We start from the raw sequence: 16,279 nt of genomic DNA on the forward strand, positions 1-16,279 counted from the left end.
ATGGCCGCTCTCAGGGCGGCGCTCGGGGCTTTGCTCGCGGCAGCCCGTGTCCGGTCGCCGCCCCTGGGCCAGCGCCCGCCGCGCGCGCCCTGCTCCGCCTCGGCCGCCGCACGCGGCGCTGCCATGGAGCCGGCGCCCCGTTGGCTGGCGGGGCTGCGCTTCGACAACCGCGCCCTGCGCGCGCTGCCCGTGGAGACGCCGCCGCCCGGCCCCGAGGGCGCCCCGTCCGCGCCGCGGCCCGTGCCGGGGGCCTGCTTCAGCCGCGTGCGGCCCGCGCCGCTGCGCCAGCCGCGCCTCGTGGCGCTGTCGGAGCCCGCGCTGGCGCTGCTGGGCCTGGGCGCGCCGCCCGCCGACGACGCCGCCCGCGAGGCGCGCGAGGCCGAGGTCGCGCTCTTCTTCAGCGGCAACGCGCTGCTGCCGGGCGCCGAGCCCGCCGCGCACTGCTACTGCGGCCACCAGTTTGGCCAGTTCGCGGGGCAGCTGGGCGACGGCGCCGCCATGTACCTGGGCGAGGTGTGCACGGCGGCCGGCGAGCGCTGGGAGCTGCAGCTCAAGGGCGCCGGCCCCACGCCCTTCTCCAGGTGGGCCCTTCTCCAGGTGGGCCGGGGCGGGTGGCTGGGGCCCGGAGGGGGCTGACCCCCGGAAGCGGCCCGCACGCCCTTCTCCGGGTGGGATGGGGCGGGGGCCGGTGTGTGCAGCCCCACCGTTTTCCTCCCTAGTTGGGGGTGAGATGTAACTAGAAGTTTCACCTAGGGGCATAGGACATGAGAGGGGTCCGGCATCCTGGAGACGGGAACAGCTGGTGCAAAGGCCCTGAGATCAAAAGGAGAGGACAGGAGGAGGGGCAGTGGCCGCTGGGCCTCCTCCCCTGCTGAAGTGCCGCTGCCAAGTGCCCTTGTCCCCTCCGACCGGTATAGTGAGGGGATCCTGCCGCCTCTGATCGCAGAGCCCCGGCGGTTGCTCTTGTGCCGTTCTCATAAACGACACAAGGACTTTGGAATCAGTTCTGCGTGAGACACTCGCGTCCTCCCCGCCCACCCCCGGCCTGGCCACCGGTGCTCAGGGGAGGCGGGGTGATTTGTCAGCAGTCTGAAAGCTACTTGGGCAGTCTGCTTCCCTCCAACACTGGCATCCCAGATGCGGCCAGTGCCCTGGAAGGGGCAAGAGAGACCTCCTCAGATCCCATTCCCCCAGTGGACATTCTCCCAAGCACAGGCTTCCGGGCACTTGTGGGCCAGAGCCTGGCTCCAGATCCCAGCAGCCTGACCCAGCAGGGTGCTCTTGTAGCCTTGTAGCCGTCCTGCCTCTTCTGTGCAGACAGTCTGTTCTGCTCTTTTCCGTCAAACAGTTCGTGCATTTAGTCCGTGTTTGTTAAAGGGCTGAAAAAGTTATACCCAAGTCGTCGTTTTAGGTTCAGGGAAATCCTAAGGGCATGTCTCCCCTCTGGCCACTTCCCTTTGCCCTCCCTCCAGGGACCGAATACGCCCCTCCCCGTCTCCCCGCAGCAGCTCCACCTCTGACCCACAGAATAACTGGTTTTTCCTCATCCCCCAGTCTCCAGACCTTTCTGTCTGTGAAGTCTGAGTTCAGCCTAGCGCCACCGCCACCCACTGCAGACAACCCGCACCTGCTCAGAGTTGTCTGCACCAGTGGCTAACGGAAGTTTCTGCTCCTTGGAATGGGTGCTTCTCACCCTAAGGCCTGTTCATTCTTTTGAGCACCTTTAAACTTCATGTATTCCTTTTTGGTCATTTATTTTTGCCAGTTATAAAGACAAACCCTTTTGTGAGTAATCTGCTGTTGGAAGTTGCTTTTTATATTTGAAGACTTGAGTTTTAAGTCCCATGTTTTCAGACCTGAGGTCTGCTGACATATTTTTTTTAACATTTGTTTATTTTTAGAGAGAGCGAGCGAGTGGGGGAGGGGCAGAGAGAGACAGGGAGACAGAATCCCAAGCAGACTCCACACTCAGCACAGAGCCTGACGTGATCTGTGCGACAGATCCCACAAACTGTGAGATCGTGACCTGAGCTGAAATCAAGTCAGACACTTAACCAGCTGAGTCACTCGGGTGCCCCTAGAATATTTTTTCTTTAAAAGAAAGCAATAATTTACCCTTTACTCAGGTTGGCACCCACCTACCCCACCCCACCCCTCCCTGTGTCCTGTGGTCCCCTACTTCAGCAAGACTTGAGGCTAACGTCCAAAGTGGCTACGAGTGGCTTAAAGCCAGCTGCTGCTGGATACCCAGGTGTGGCTTTTGGGGGGTGGACAGGTGACTTCTCGCCTCTGCCTCCTGCGTGCCATGGGGTTGGGATTTCAGAATATGCCTCTCCTGGCAGGTACAGAAGAGCTTTCCCTCAGTTGGGTCCATCCCAGCAGCTGCACTGGGAACTGACATGAGTGTACAGGAAAAGGGACTGTTGTCATGTGTCCTCTGGCTCTGTGGGTGCAGGACTGCTCTCCGAGGCCCTTTACCCTTGCTGTATAATCGTTCAATTCTGGCTTTTGCTTTGAGAACCCTGCCTCGAGCAAGAATACGGCTGCATATTTTCAGGACCATTTCTATCAGATTCAAGATTAAATTGCGCTGTGCTAGCTTCCTACTGAGTGAAATCTAACCAGATGAGAAGTAATTCCCAGGGCCAGGGAAGGGTGGAATGACATTTGAGGACAGGTTTCCTTGTCACAGGTCCTCACATAGACTAGAAGGAGGTGAGTGGAGTGCAGCTGTGAACCGAGGGTCACACTGGCCAGAGGCCGACACAGTGAGCTCTGGGGTGACTGCCAGGTCTGGTTTCTAGAGGTGTCGCTTATACGAGGATGAGCCATAGGCAAGGTGAGGCAGGAGGCCTAGATGTGTCTAGTGGAGGCTTGAGGACCACGATCGTAACAATACATGCAGAATAAGCATTTGACGAAAGCCAGCACCCATTCGTGACAAAAATTCGACAAACTAGGAAGAGAGGAACTTCCTCAAGTTGATAAAGAATTTCTACAGAAAACCACAGCTACCATCTACTTGGTGAGGGCCTGGAAACTCTCCCACTAAGATCAGAAACAAGGGAAAGTTGTTTCCCCCACCATTGCCTTTCAGCATCATACTGGAAGTCCTAGCTAACACAGTAAGACAAGAAAAGGAAATTAAAGGTATACAGATGGAGATGGAAGAAATGAAACTGTCTCAGTTTGGGGATAAACATCCATAGAAAATCTCAAAGATGTGACCAAAATGAATAAGCAGTTACAGCAAAGTTGCAGGATCCGAAATTATACAAAAGTCAATCCCTTTACCGTATAAGCAATGAGCAACTTGAATTTGAAGTTAAAAACAATACTATTTACCCTAGCACCCCTCAAAATGAAATAGGTATTAATCTAACAAAATATATACAAGATCTTTATAAGGAACATTATAAAATTGATAAAAGATGCCAAAAATAAAGAAATGGAAAGACATTACATGTCCACGGACAGGAGGACTCACTATTGTCAAGATGTCACTTGGTCCCAATTTGACTTCAGTACAATCCCAACAGAATCTCGGGTCATTCTGTAGATACTGGTAACAGGATTCGAAAGTTTGCACAGAGAGGCAAAAGACCTAGAGTGACCGACATGATACGAAGAATGGCAAAACCAGAGAGCCGGCACTACTGACGTCGAGCCTTACTGCAAAACCATAGGCATTAGGTAAATGCAGTGTCGGTGAAGGGATTGCTCAGTGGAATAAGGACAGACCTCCCCCTCGGTACAGCCAGCTGATCCTTGACGAAGGGGCAAAGATCGTCATGCCAACAGATTGCACTGGGACAACTGAACACACACACAAAAGGTATCTAGACACGAACTTGCCACCTTTCGCAAAAGTAAACTCAGAGCAATCATAAACCTAAATGCAAAAGTATAAAACTCCTAGAAGATAAAAAGCCCGGAGGACCTTGGGTTTGGACGTGACTTTTTAGATCTAACACCAAATGCAAGATCCATGAAAGAAGTCATTGATGAGCTGGACTCCATTAAAGTTAAAACTTTTTTGCTCTGCAAAAACAAAACAAACAAAACAACACCCCTTGTGCTCTGCAGCAGACAAAATCGAGAGTGAAAAGAAAAGCCACAGACGGGGGAAAATATTTGCAAAAGATGCATCTGATAAAGGAGTGTTGTCCGAAGTAGACCTTTAAAGAACTTCTTAAATTCGATCATAAGAAAACAAAACAACCTGGGCCCTTAAAATGGGCCAAAGACCTGAACAGACCTGACACCAAAGAGGAGACACAGATGGAAAGCAAGCTCCTCGAAGAGACGCTTCACATCGTGAGTTACCAGGGAAATGCAAATTCTCACGGCGACGAGATGCCGCCGCACACCTGCGGGGGGTGGGGGCGGGGGGCAGACCCGGGGCACCGACAGCACCAGGCGCCGGGAGGCCGTGTGGCAGCGGGAGCACGTGCTCCACCCACTTGCTGGTGGCTGCAAGGCGGTGCTGTTACCTCGTGGCCCAGCAGTCGTGCTCCTGCTGTTTACCCGAAAGACTGAGAGCCTGTGTCCAACAAAACCCTGCACGTGGATGTTCGTAGCAGTTTTATTCAGACCTGTCAAAACCCGGAAGCAAGCAGCATGTCCTTCAGGAGGCAAATGGACCGTGGCGCCTCCGGACGAGGGAATAGGACCCTGCGCAGGCGAGAAGCGAGCGCTCAGGCCGTGAGAAGACATGGAGGAAGACGACGAGAAAGGAGCCAGTCTGCGCTACGACTCTGGCTGCGAGCTTCCGAGGAAGGCGGAAGTACGGAGAGGAAGAAAAGATCATGAGTTACAGGGGAGGGGTGAGCGGGTGGAGCGCGAGGAGGTTAGGGCGGCAGCGGTCTGTGTCTGGTACCGCGACGATGGGTCCTCGTCGCCACCCGTCTGTCCAAAGCCCCACGGTCCGCAGCGCTCGGCGTGACCCCGTTTAAACGTGGGCCTTGAGTGATGATGGCGCATCCAGGTACACTTGCTGATGGCAACAAATGTCCCACCTGGTGGGGACGTTGACGGTAGAGGCCACGAGGGCCACGAGGGCAGCAGGGGGCCTGTGTCGTTGCCGTGAGCCTGGAACTGCTCTGATAAAGTCTTAATCATAATAGAGGCTTGGGGTAAAAAGCAGTTCGAGCCCTCCAAGGCCTCCGTCCTCCGAGGGACTCTGAGATCCCCCTTTCGTATGCGAACGATGCTGTCCTGCCCTGCGTTACCGTAGGAGTGCTTTTGTAAAACAAATTCTTTGGAACAACCAAGTTGCAGATGGACAGGGTGAGTGTGTGGCGCTTGGCCGCTTCCCTCTGGGGAGGCCCGAGGTGGCCCTCACCGTCCTCCGCGTCGGTCTGGCCTCCGGCTACGGGCCGGCACTCGGTGCCTTGGCCGCCGGGTCTGGGGCGACGTTCGGGCCTCATCAGTGCCAGGTAGCATGTGTGATGGGGTTCTTGCGCAGTCGCGTTAGAGCTGCCGGTGGGTGATTTTTAGGAAGCCCTTAGAATGCTTTCGGTCCCTCCCATCTGCCGCCTGAACCTTGGTGTCGAGTGGACGCCTGCCTGATGGCACGATGACCTGTGTTTGATTTCAGACAGGCTGACGGCCGCAAAGTCCTGCGGTCGAGCATCCGAGAGTTCCTGTGCAGTGAGGCCATGTTCCACCTGGGCATCCCCACCACGCGGGCCGGGGCCTGCGTCACATCCCAGTCCACAGTTGTCCGCGACGTGTTCTATGATGGTAATCCAAAATATGAAAAGTGCACGGTTGTGTTGCGTATAGCTTCCACTTTTCTAAGGTAATGCCGGGGTCCCCTCGGGCTGTCTGAACGCTTGCTGTTGTCAGGCTGTAGGTCTGTGCTTAGACAGCGGGGAGTCTGGTAGATGAAGCGCCCCACAGTGACACGCCGTTTGGACCCCATCCCACGGCGGGTCCCTAGAACAGCGCCAGCGCACCGGCCAGGAGGTAGATGCTCTGCACCTGCGGGGATGGAGTCGCAGGTGCAAAAGGCACTGGGCGTGTCTGGGCCGGGAACCCTGTCCCGCGTGCGGGTCACTGTGCCCCGCCCGCCCACACTCCCCCACCGGGCCGTTCCCACCAGGCAACAGCCTGTGTAGCTGGAGCGAGGCTGGTGTGGGCGGGCCCCCCGAGGCAGCAGGGGGTGGGGGGCAGGGGGCGGTATAGAGCAGTTTACTTGGGAGTTCGTGACAAGGAACTGCATCAAAGTCACCAAGAAAATGGCCTCGTTGGTGTCACTGTGAACGCAGGCTGCTCCACACCTGACGAGCTCCGGTTGGCTGCGGCCATTCTCCACTCGGTTCATTAACCGGAACCCTCTCTGGTTCCCGTTCCTGACGCAAGCCTGTTTCTCCGTGATGTCACCGCGCTGTCTGGCGTCACACGCTCCGTTCTGCTTACCTGAACCCACGCTTGTCACAAGTGGCTGTGGCATCTTGGGGCCCCCTCCTGGAGCCAGGCAGACCCCGTGTGTTTCAGGGGCAACGGGGCCATTCCCCTGGTGCCTGCTGGCCCCACCCACGCCTACAGCTCAGAGTCCCTGGCTTTTCCTTTCATCCCCTGGGGGACAGAGGAGCCAGGGCAGTGACCGGCCTCACCCCAGGACACCCAGGGCTTCTTCCTGCAGAAGCACCAGACTGCTCTTTGCTGCGCGGCCGCCCTGTACCTGGCAGGAGGTCGGGCGGCATCCCTGGCCTCCACCCACCACCTCCCGGGGCTGATGTCAGACCTAAAAACCAAAAATGTCTCCAAACGGTGCCTCACACCCTCCGGGTGACACCCAGTGGAGAGCCACTGCTGACCCTGCTTGTCACCCCACCACAGGATGCCCGTCACTGACGTGCTCCTTGACGCAGGGGGATGGGCACAGAGCCCTCCTCGTGCCCGGAGTCAGCCCTGTGTTCCTGGGCGTCCCGCATGCACGCCCGGGGCTGTGTGGGACTTGACCAGAGTCAGGCTGGTTCTGTGTCACTGAAAGATTAGTTCTGTTCTTGTTGGTTTTGTTTTAATCAGCGTGTTCTTCCCACGCTCCTAGGTGGGTATCTAGCAGCCAGACTTTTCTTCCCACGACGGGGCAGAGTCACGTTTAACCTGTTAAAAACTTGGGTTTTCCCTCCAGGTTCGGATCCTTTGAGATTTTTAAGTCTGCAGATGAGCACACAGGGCGCGAGGGCCCCAGTGTGGGGAGGAATGACATTCGAGTACAGATGCTGGACTATGTGATCGGCACGTTTTATCCCGAGATCCAGGCCGCTCACGCCGACAACAGCGTGCAAAGGAATGCGGCCTTCTTCCGGGAGGTAGGTGTGGCGGTGCCCTGGCCCCGGCCCTACCTGCTGCTGACGACCCGGTCTACTTGGCTGGTAGACAGAGGTTCTCACTTGGTGTCCCTGCCCCTGTCAGTCACTCCCCTGTCCCAAACCCAGTCACCACTTGTTGGCTTTGAGCAGGACCGACTTCTTGGAAACCCTGCGTCAAGGTCAGGGGTCCTGGGACAAACCAAGGATCATTTTGTTTCAGTGGCACTGGCGTGTGTCCATGTGCCCCCACCGAGCCCCGCCGGACAAGTGTGAAGGGAATGACCCCAATGCACTGGGTACCCAGCCATGCACACCTTGTCTGACCCAGTCCCTCGGTTTGATGGAGGTGCTGACCCCGCGGCTTGTGTCTGTGCCTCCCCTCCCCCCAAGGGCCATCAGGCGTGGCTTCCGTGCAGAGGTCACCCATGACACTCAACGTGGCCACGGCATTCCATCAGCTGACTCAGCTCGGGGCCTGCAGTGTCGGCGAGGGGGTGAAGGAGAAGGCAGGGGCACGCTTGAGCACGGCTTCCATGAGAAGGAGTGCCAAGCAGGTGTTTGTGGGGCCTCGTCCTGCCTGACCCTGGCCACTCTCTTGACCTGTTTTAGCCATGCTCTGGTTCTTGCCCTCTTCTGTGGGCAAGCGCCTGGGCTGTGGGCTGCCGGGAGGTGTCTCGGGGTTCTGCTCGCAGCCGTGATGGGTGACGGGGCAGGTGCGTCTGGGGCCAGTGCCTGCGGCCCTAACCCTCGAGGCCGCACGGGGGTGGGGGGCACAGGGGGGCTGCATGGGCAGTGGATGTGGCCGCGTGAAGGGCCCGCTGGCAGCCCACTGGGCCGCGGCAGGTAGGTCATTGGCCTCCTTGTCCGGCAGCTCAAAGGACGAGATGGGGCCCTGGGCACAGCAGCCTGGACCAAGGGCAGGATTTGTCTGCTCGTGTGCGGACTTCCTCATGTCCATGCCATTGTCCTCCTGGGCCCGAGTCGCGGGGATATCGAGGTTCCCTGACATTTTTGGTTTCTTGGGTAAAGGCCACGATCAGGGAGTATGCGAAAGAGGGAGGAGGCGAACATGGGGTTGGAGCCTCCACACACCTGCTCGTCCGAGATGCCTTTTCCTCCACACACATTCCGTCCTGTCCTCCCCACACGTGTCGGCGGGGAGGCCAGAGGACAGGCCCTGCGGGAATCGGGGCGGGAAAGAAGGGGTGGGGGCAGGGGGCAACCCGCGCCTGTTGTGCTGCAGGTGACCCGTCGCACGGCCCGGATGGTGGCCGAGTGGCAGTGTGTGGGCTTCTGCCACGGCGTGCTCAACACAGACAACATGAGCATCGTGGGGCTCACCATCGACTACGGTCCCTTTGGGTTCCTGGACAGGTGAGTGGCCCGGGGCAGCAAGTGGGCGCCGACGCTGGGGAGAGGCCTGCGGGTATATGCATCTGCTCTGGACGTTTTGTCCAGCATTTAGTTGTTGGACATGCCTGGCTGGCCATTCCCAGAGGAAGACGTCCCCTGGAAGGTTCTGAGCAGAGAAGCGTTTTAAAAGGGCGCCTCCACTCCCAGATCGGGAGCGGGCTGAAGGGGCCAGGGCGGGAGCAGGTGGTGAGCAGGGGGGATGCACCCGGCCAGAGGGGTCCGGCCGGGGCAGGGGCAGGGGAGCGGTGGCCACGCAGGCACGGCCCTTGGGCACCCCCGGGGGCTCCGCATCGTCCCCTTGACGGCTCTCTCACCCTGTGTGGCAGGTACGACCCTGACCACGTGTGCAACGCCTCGGACAACGCCGGGCGCTATGCATACAGCAAGCAGCCCGAAGTGTGCAAATGGAACCTGCAGAAGCTGGTTGAGGCCCTGGAGCCCGAGCTGCCCCGCGAGCTGGGGGAGGCCATCCTGGCGGAGGAGTTTGACGCCGAGTTCCGCCGGCACTATCTGCAGAAGATGCGCAGGAAGCTGGGCCTCGTGCGCGCCGAACTGGAGGACGATGGAGTGCTGGTGGCCAAGCTCCTGGAGACCATGCACCTGACCGGTGAGTGTGGCCAGGCGAGTGCGCCACGGGGGGGCCTGGCCTTTTCATTTGGGTGAAATAGTACAGCGCGTAAGACGTACCGCGTCAGCCATTAAGCGAGCAGGTCGGGGCACCAAGCACGTTCGCTGTGGCGCAGCCAGTGTCTCCAGACTCTTCAGTGTGCGAGGTGGACACCCTGTCCCCGTGGCACTCTCACCCCCGTCTGCCTCCCCAGCCCCTGGAGCCCCCGTTCTGCCTTCTGTCTGTGGATCTGACTCCTCCAGGGACCTCGTGTGAAACGGGTCCACACGGGATCCGTCCTCGTGTGCCGGCTTCCTCCACCGAGCAGCGTCCCCAAGGCTCATCTGTGGTGGGGCAGCGGGTATCGGGACTCTGTTCCCTCGCAAGCTGAGTGGTACCTCGTGGTGTGCAGGGACCAGGCTCTGTTCCCCGGTTACGGACTGATGCACACTTGTTTTCTCCCTTGGGCTGCTGAGGCAAACGCTGCCGTGGAAACACACATACCAGCAGGCGTGTGAGTCCCTGATCTCAGTTCTGGGGCTGCACCTCCAGGCGGAGTTGCTGGATCCCGTGTGGACCTAACCAGACTGCTCTGGCTGGAGCTTCTGGTACCACGTTGACCCGAAGTGGTACAGCGGGGGTTCCCTTGTTCCTGCCCTCAGGGGAGCGCTCTCGGTCTTTCACTGTTAAGTATGAGGCTGTCTGTGGCTTTTTTACATACGGCTTTTATGAAATTGAGGGTTTCCTTCTACTCCTAGTTTGGAGTATTTTTACCATTTTGCATCAGTTGAGATGAACGCATGGGGGAAGCTCCTCCCTTCACACCCCGTCTTAGTCAAGTTAAACCGCCGTAACAAACCACACAGACTGGGCAGCTTACCCAGCAGACCTCAATCTGTCACAGTTCTGGAGGCTGGAGGTCGGAGATCGGGGTGCGGCGTGGCCAGGTTGCTGGGGTGGAGCTCCTTCCAGGGCAGAGAACAGAGAGGCAGCGAGGGCTGGTGGCTCTTCTCCTGAGGGCGCAGACCCCATCAGGAGGGCCCCAGTCGACATTTGTACAGGAGGTTGGTCCGTGGTAGCTTTGGCTTCAATATCTAGGCATGCTGCTCTCATAAAATGAGTTAGGAAATGTCCTGTCCTGTTTTTCAGAAGAGTTGAAGGAGGACTGGGGATAATTCCCTGATATTTGGTAGAACTTACCTGTGACGTCCTAACGTTTTCTTTGTTGTGAGAGTTTTGATTCCTGATTCCGTTTCCTTACTTGTTACAAGACTACTCAGATTTTCCATTTCTTCGGAATCTGTTGTGGCGGATTGTGTTTCTGAGAATTTGCTGATTACCTCTGCGTCATCTAGTTTATCAGCATGCAGTTGTTCACTCTTCTCAGAGTCTTTCATTTCTGTGTAATCAACACTCCTGGCCCCATTTTCATTTCTGGTTTTAGCTGAACGTGTCTCTTTTTGTCAGTAGCTAAAAGGTTGTCAGTCTTGCTGATCCTTTCAAAGAACCAGCTCTTGGTTTCATTGGTTTTTGTTCTCTATTTCATTTATCTCTGCTCTAACCTTTCTTTCTTTCTGCCAGCTTTGGTCTTATGTTGTTCTTCTAATCCCTCGGGTAAAACATGAAGTTATTGAGATTTTTTTTTGAGATCTGACATGTTAACACTGTTAGTGTTAGTTACACTAGTTAGTACAACACGATTCACTCTTCGTACACACTGCAAAATGATCACTACCACAAGTGTAGTTAACATCCATCACCACACAATTGCAAATTTACTTTTTTCTTGCGATTGAGATCTGTTCTTTTAACAGGTATTTAGCACCATAAATTTCCCTCTGACCACTGCTTTTGTGGCATCCTGTAAATTTTAGTATGCTGTGTTTTTATTTTCCTGCCTCTAAGTATTTCCTAATTTTCCTTGTGATTTGTTTTTATTTTTTGGACCCACTGGTTAATTTTGACATTATTTGTGAATTTGCCAGCTTTCCTTCTGTTAGTGATTTGTGTTCTCATCCCACTGTGGTTGGAAGAGATAGGTCTTTTTAAACATATTAAGACTTACGTTGTATGGCTGAACATGTGATCTGCCCTGGAGATTGTCCCGTGTGTACCTGAGAAGATTGGACGGAGTTCTGTTGAGGTCTGATGCAGTAGCGTGACAAGCATTCAGGTTCCCCATGTCCTTGTTGGTCTGCGGTCCAGACATCCCATCCATTATCCAAAGTGGGCTGCTAAAGCCTCCAGCTCTTAGAGAACCATTCTGTTTCTTGTTACGTTTTACAGAGGTTTGCTTTGTAAGTTTTGGTGCTCGTTTGGCACATACACTTACAAAAATCTTTCTGATGAACTGTTTTACCAGTATATAAGGAAAACCATGGTCATTTACCGATTTCCTACTGAAAGTCTACTTGTCTGACTCAACCAGTTGAAAGTATCTTATGGACAGTGTGTAGTTTTGTTTTAATCTGAGAGTCTGCATGAGAGACAGCAGGGGAGGAGCAAAGAGAGGGAGACAGAATCCCAAGCCGGCTCAGTGCTGTCAGCACAGAGCCCGACACGGGGCTCGCACCCACAAACGGTGAGATCGTGACCAGAGTCCGAATCAAGAGACACTTCACTGAGCCCCCCAGCCACTCCTGTAGTTGTCTTTTTAAAAATCCATCCTGCCAGTCTTTTTTTTTTTTTTTTAAGCTAGAGCAGTTCATGGAGGACACCAGTGTGGAGAGGTGGGCAGGACAGCACAGGAGAGGCCGTCTGCTGATCCATTTACTTTTAAAGTCGTTACCCACGAGGACTTCTGCCGCTTTATTGTTTTCTGTCCATTTCCTCCATTTCTGCTTCTGTGTTTCGTTTATTGTCCTGGTTCCCTTCTCATTTCCTTCTGTATGTATTTTTAGGATGTTTTCCTAGTGTTTCAACAACTCGGCCCGAGGACTCTCAGTATCTGTTGCGTGTTGAGCCCTGTTTGTTCTGAAGTGTTTCAGGGGCTTCTCCCTGACGCCCCGTGGCTCCTCTAGTAGGCTGGGGGGCTTGTGAGCACAGCAACAGTGGCCAGGGGATGACCTTGGTGCCTTTGCCGTACCGACCTCAGAGTGGTGGCCACGCTGGGTGGCAGGTGTGTGGGGACGAGGAGGAGTCTGGAGAGCAGGGGTCGGGAGCCCTCGGACCCGACCCTGACGAGGCTGCCCGGCGTCGCGGGCGCTGGTGCGGGAGGCGAGGGCCAGGCCTCGGCCTGCACCCTGAGCGCTGGCGTGTTGCAGGTGCCGACTTCACCAACACCTTCCACTTGCTGAGCTCCTTCCCAGTTGGGCCGGAGCCCCAGGGCATGCCCGAGTTCCTGGATGCGCTGACCGCACAGTGTGCCTCCCTGGAGGAGCTGAAGCTCGCCTTCCGACCCCAGATGGATCCCCGGTGGGTACCCAGGCCTCCCTTCCTTGGAATGGGCTTCCAGAAGGAGAGGACCATTCAGAACAGAGCATGTTGGGATGTTGGGGAGAGCTAGCTAGGGCACCTGGGGAGGTGGGTGGGCCCCCACATCTGTGGCGCCGAGGCCCACCGGTCAGAGGGAAGGGCGGCAATGCTGCCACCGCACAGGGAGGCCAGTGGCACAGGCTGGGGGGGGGGGGGGCAGCTTCCCGGAATGGCTCTCGTCTGCCCAGGAAGGACTCCGTGGGCCCTCGGGTATCACCAGCCGGGCCACGCTTTCCCGCGCCGTCTCCCCTGGAGGAGCACACGGTGTCCTGAGGGTGCAGCCCATGCTCCGAGTAAGGCGTGGGAAGCATGGTTTCCGGGTTTTGATAAACAAGCCAACAGACTGTGGTTCGAGAGAATTTAGTGCAGCGCTGTGGTGAGTGGCTGCCGGCTGCCAGGACGCACAGGGAGGACCGGCTAGCAGGGCCTATGGAACACAAAGCCAGCGTGACTGGGGAAGGGGGTGTCGGTGCTGTCCCTGCCCGCCGGGCCCTCGAGGACCCAGCCTTGTGGTCACTGTGGAGAAGCAGCCAGCAGTGACCTTCCCCTGGGGGAAGTCACTGTGGGGTCGGGACACAGGCAGGGGCCAAGCGGCAGGGAGAAGTCAGCCTGCAGCACCCGCCCCTCGGGGTGCGCTCGTTCCACGACACGGAAGGGCTGCCGCAGAGCAGGGGTGGACGGCCGCCTCGCCCGTCGGGCCCGGGTCACCCCCCCCCACACACACACACCGGGGCTGTCGGCGGTGGCACAGCAGAGCCGCTGAAGCCATCGCCACCTCCTCCGTGCCCAGACAGCCATCCTCCGGGTGCCCAGTGGTCGGGACGCGCCTCACGCTGCCCCTCTGCACAGGCAGCTCTCCATGATGCTGATGCTGGCGCAGTCGAACCCCCAGCTCTTCGCGCTCATCGGCACCCGAGCCAACGTCACCAAGGAGCTGGAGCGTGTCGAGCAGCAGTCGCGGCTAGAGCAGCTGAGCTCGGCCGAGCTTCTGAGCAGGAACACGAGCCACTGGGCCGACTGGCTCCAGGAGTACAGGTGAGGCCGGCCCTGCCGTCCGGGGTCGGCGAGGCTCCAGGTCGGGGCGCTGACCGCCCGCGTCACCATCTCCCCGTGACGTGGCTGCAGACGACTCCCCACGCAGGGAACCAAGCCCGGGAGATGTGGGAGGGGGCATCTGCTGGAAGGATGAACTCGGATGTGATTCCAGAGCCCGGCTGGAGAAGGACAGGGAGGGCGCCGGCGACAGTGACACCTGGCAGGCCGAGCGCCTGCGCGTCATGCGTGCCAGCAACCCCAAGTACGTCCTGCGGAACTACATCGCACAGAATGCCATCGAGGCTGCCGAGAACGGAGACTTCTCAGAGGCGAGCGGACGCCTGCCCCTCCTCCGTCCCTGGGTCCGGCAGCAGGGGCTGGGTGAGGAGGGACGGGCAGGCCCTAAAAGCCCTCTTCTTGCTCTTCTCCAGGTGCGGCGGGTGCTGAAGCTCCTGGAGACCCCCTACCACAGGGAGGGGGAGGCCGCCGAGGTCCCGGAGGCCGAGGGGCACTCCTACGGCAGCAAGCCCCCGCTGTGGGCGGCAGAACTGTGTGTCACGTGATCCTCGTAACTGCCTCGGAGGCCTCCACACGTGGAGCCCCCGAGGCCTCGAGCCCCGCTGAGTCCTTGAGGCGGTGGGCACCCCGCGGGCAACCCCACGCCCCGTCTCTCCATGACGGCCGAGACGTCCAGTCAGGACCTGACCCGTCTCTGTCTGACACAGACTCAGCAGCCCCGCCCCACGCTCGGTGCGCTCCCCACAAAAGCCGCTTGGCGCGAGGACAGGAGCTCAGCAGTGGGGAGCGGGCCCAGGTGGGCAGAGCGGCCCCGGCCCCCTACCTACCGGGCAGACACGGTCCCCAAATAAACCAGCAGCTTCCCTGGCCCGTCTCTGTGTGGTCACTGCGCCCTGACCCGCCCTCCCAGGAAGGCCAGGTACTGGCGGGGGGGGGGGGGGGGGGGGGGGGCACCTGTGTCGTGGCCTCAGGCATCCTGGTAGTAGCTATTGAAGTTGATGCGCAGCAGGAAGTCCTCCAGGTGGGGCTGGTAGCCGCGGTTCACCAGCTTGGTCACCACTGGTGGCGGAGGGAGCAGGGGAAACGGCTCAGCCAGGCCCCCCGGTAGCTCCTGCCCTGCGGCCCCCAAGCCCACCCGGCCCTAGGGGACAGTCACCTTTGAAGAGGAAATGGGAGTAGTACTTGAAGGTGCTGTAGGACTGCTGCATGAGGGCAAAGTTGGGGTGCTCGGCACCCCGTGGGCCGCCAGCCGGGACCCAGGGCTGGGAGATGAGCTGGCTGCGGAACTTGAGGACCAGGCTGAAGATGCTATGGATGACATTCATGACAGGCGCAGCCTTCTCGGTCAGCAGGCCCCTGGGGAGACAGGTGGCTTTTGGGGGGGGGGGCAGCCAGTGGGAGACAGGTGGCTGCTGGGGGGCGGGGGACCCTACCACCACCAGCACCACCACGGCTCGAGGCACCAGGAGCAGCTCACCTGAAGACGGCCTTGTGCAGGTACTCTGCATGCGCACGCTGGATCTCCTCAAGGTCGCCCACCCCGGCCAGCCGGGCCCGGAACTCACACCAGGTGACGTGCAGTATCTGGTTGGCGATGTAGCCCTGCGTGACCTTCACGAAGTGCTGCATCTCGTGCTTGAAGAGCTGCAGCTGGCGGAACTGCACGGAGCCGGCCGCGCGGCTCACCAGGGCTGCGGGAGGGCGGAGGGGTCAGCCGGGGCCCCGGGGCCAGGGGCGGGCGGGCGCCCCGGCCGGGCCTCACCTGCACGCTTGAGGTGGAAGCAGACGTCCTTGAGCGTCCACATCATCAGCTTCAGCTGCAGCAAGAAGGAGAAGATGCCGCTGTACCTGCTCAGGCAGCTCTCGGTGACCACGATGTTGAGGGGCCAGTCCACCTGCGGGCGAGGGGGGTGGGGGTGGCTCAGTGTGCGCCTGCGGCCCGGCCCCCCTCCCCGCCCGCCGGGCGACGCCTCGCTGACCTTGTACCTGAGCTCCAGGCAGTTCAGCACGTCCGGGGCGTTGGGGGCAAACGCCTCGGGCAGGAACTTGAGGGCAAAGGAGAGGTTGGCGGCATACGGGGTGTCCCCGTGCAGGCTGTACTGCAGGGCCTTGCTCAGCACCGAGTTGAGCACCAGCGGGTTGAGGAGCTCCCCGGGCGTCTGCCCCGCCCCCAGCTGAGGCAGGAGAGGGCACACGCGTCCGGAGGGAGTCCCGGCACCACCGCCCTCCCCCCACCCCCACCCGCCCCTAGCCCAGGGGTCACCTTCTCAAACAGCAGGTCGCTGAGGGACTGGGCAAACTCTCCATCCTCCATGAGCAGGAAGTGCCGCAGGGCCTCAAAGTGCGCCTCCAGGCCGAGCTCCACGAAGTAGTAGTCCACGGCGGCCTTGTTCACCAAGGAGACGCTGGC

The 16,279-nt window shown here is 58.7% G+C and overlaps 2 protein-coding genes across 5 annotated transcripts in view; one reads left to right on the forward strand and one right to left on the reverse strand.

Moving 5' to 3' along the window:
• Positions 1-14,727, forward strand: SELENOO (selenoprotein O). Its single transcript, XM_042993607.1, has 9 exons — positions 1-581; positions 5,600-5,803; positions 7,142-7,322; positions 8,566-8,696; positions 9,062-9,342; positions 12,606-12,756; positions 13,666-13,851; positions 14,024-14,180; positions 14,283-14,727. The coding sequence occupies exons 1-9, from the start codon at positions 1-3 to the stop codon at positions 14,421-14,423; spliced, it is 2,013 nt and encodes a 670-aa protein (XP_042849541.1). The 3' UTR covers positions 14,424-14,727.
• The window catches only part of TUBGCP6 (tubulin gamma complex associated protein 6), a 22,341-nt gene continuing 20,226 nt past the window's right edge, over positions 14,165-16,279 (reverse strand). For 2 of the 4 annotated variants that reach the window (XM_042993604.1, XM_042993603.1), the window contains 7 exons: positions 16,133-16,274; positions 15,849-16,043; positions 15,632-15,764; positions 15,347-15,560; positions 15,026-15,225; positions 14,824-14,928; positions 14,165-14,384 (listed from right to left, as the gene is read on the reverse strand). In XM_042993604.1, the coding sequence (XP_042849538.1) occupies positions 14,837-14,928; positions 15,026-15,225; positions 15,347-15,560; positions 15,632-15,764; positions 15,849-16,043; positions 16,133-16,274 (976 nt within the window). In that variant the 3' untranslated portion in view covers positions 14,165-14,384; positions 14,824-14,836. Of the gene's footprint in view, positions 14,385-14,823; positions 14,929-15,025; positions 15,226-15,346; positions 15,561-15,631; positions 15,765-15,848; positions 16,044-16,132; positions 16,275-16,279 lie in introns of those variants that run through there. The other 2 variants (XM_042993605.1, XM_042993606.1) reach the window with 2 other exon arrangements.

This window comes from Panthera tigris, chromosome B4 (genome assembly GCF_018350195.1).
Source record: "Panthera tigris isolate Pti1 chromosome B4, P.tigris_Pti1_mat1.1, whole genome shotgun sequence".
In the NCBI taxonomy this organism is placed as follows: Eukaryota; Metazoa; Chordata; class Mammalia; order Carnivora; family Felidae; genus Panthera; species Panthera tigris.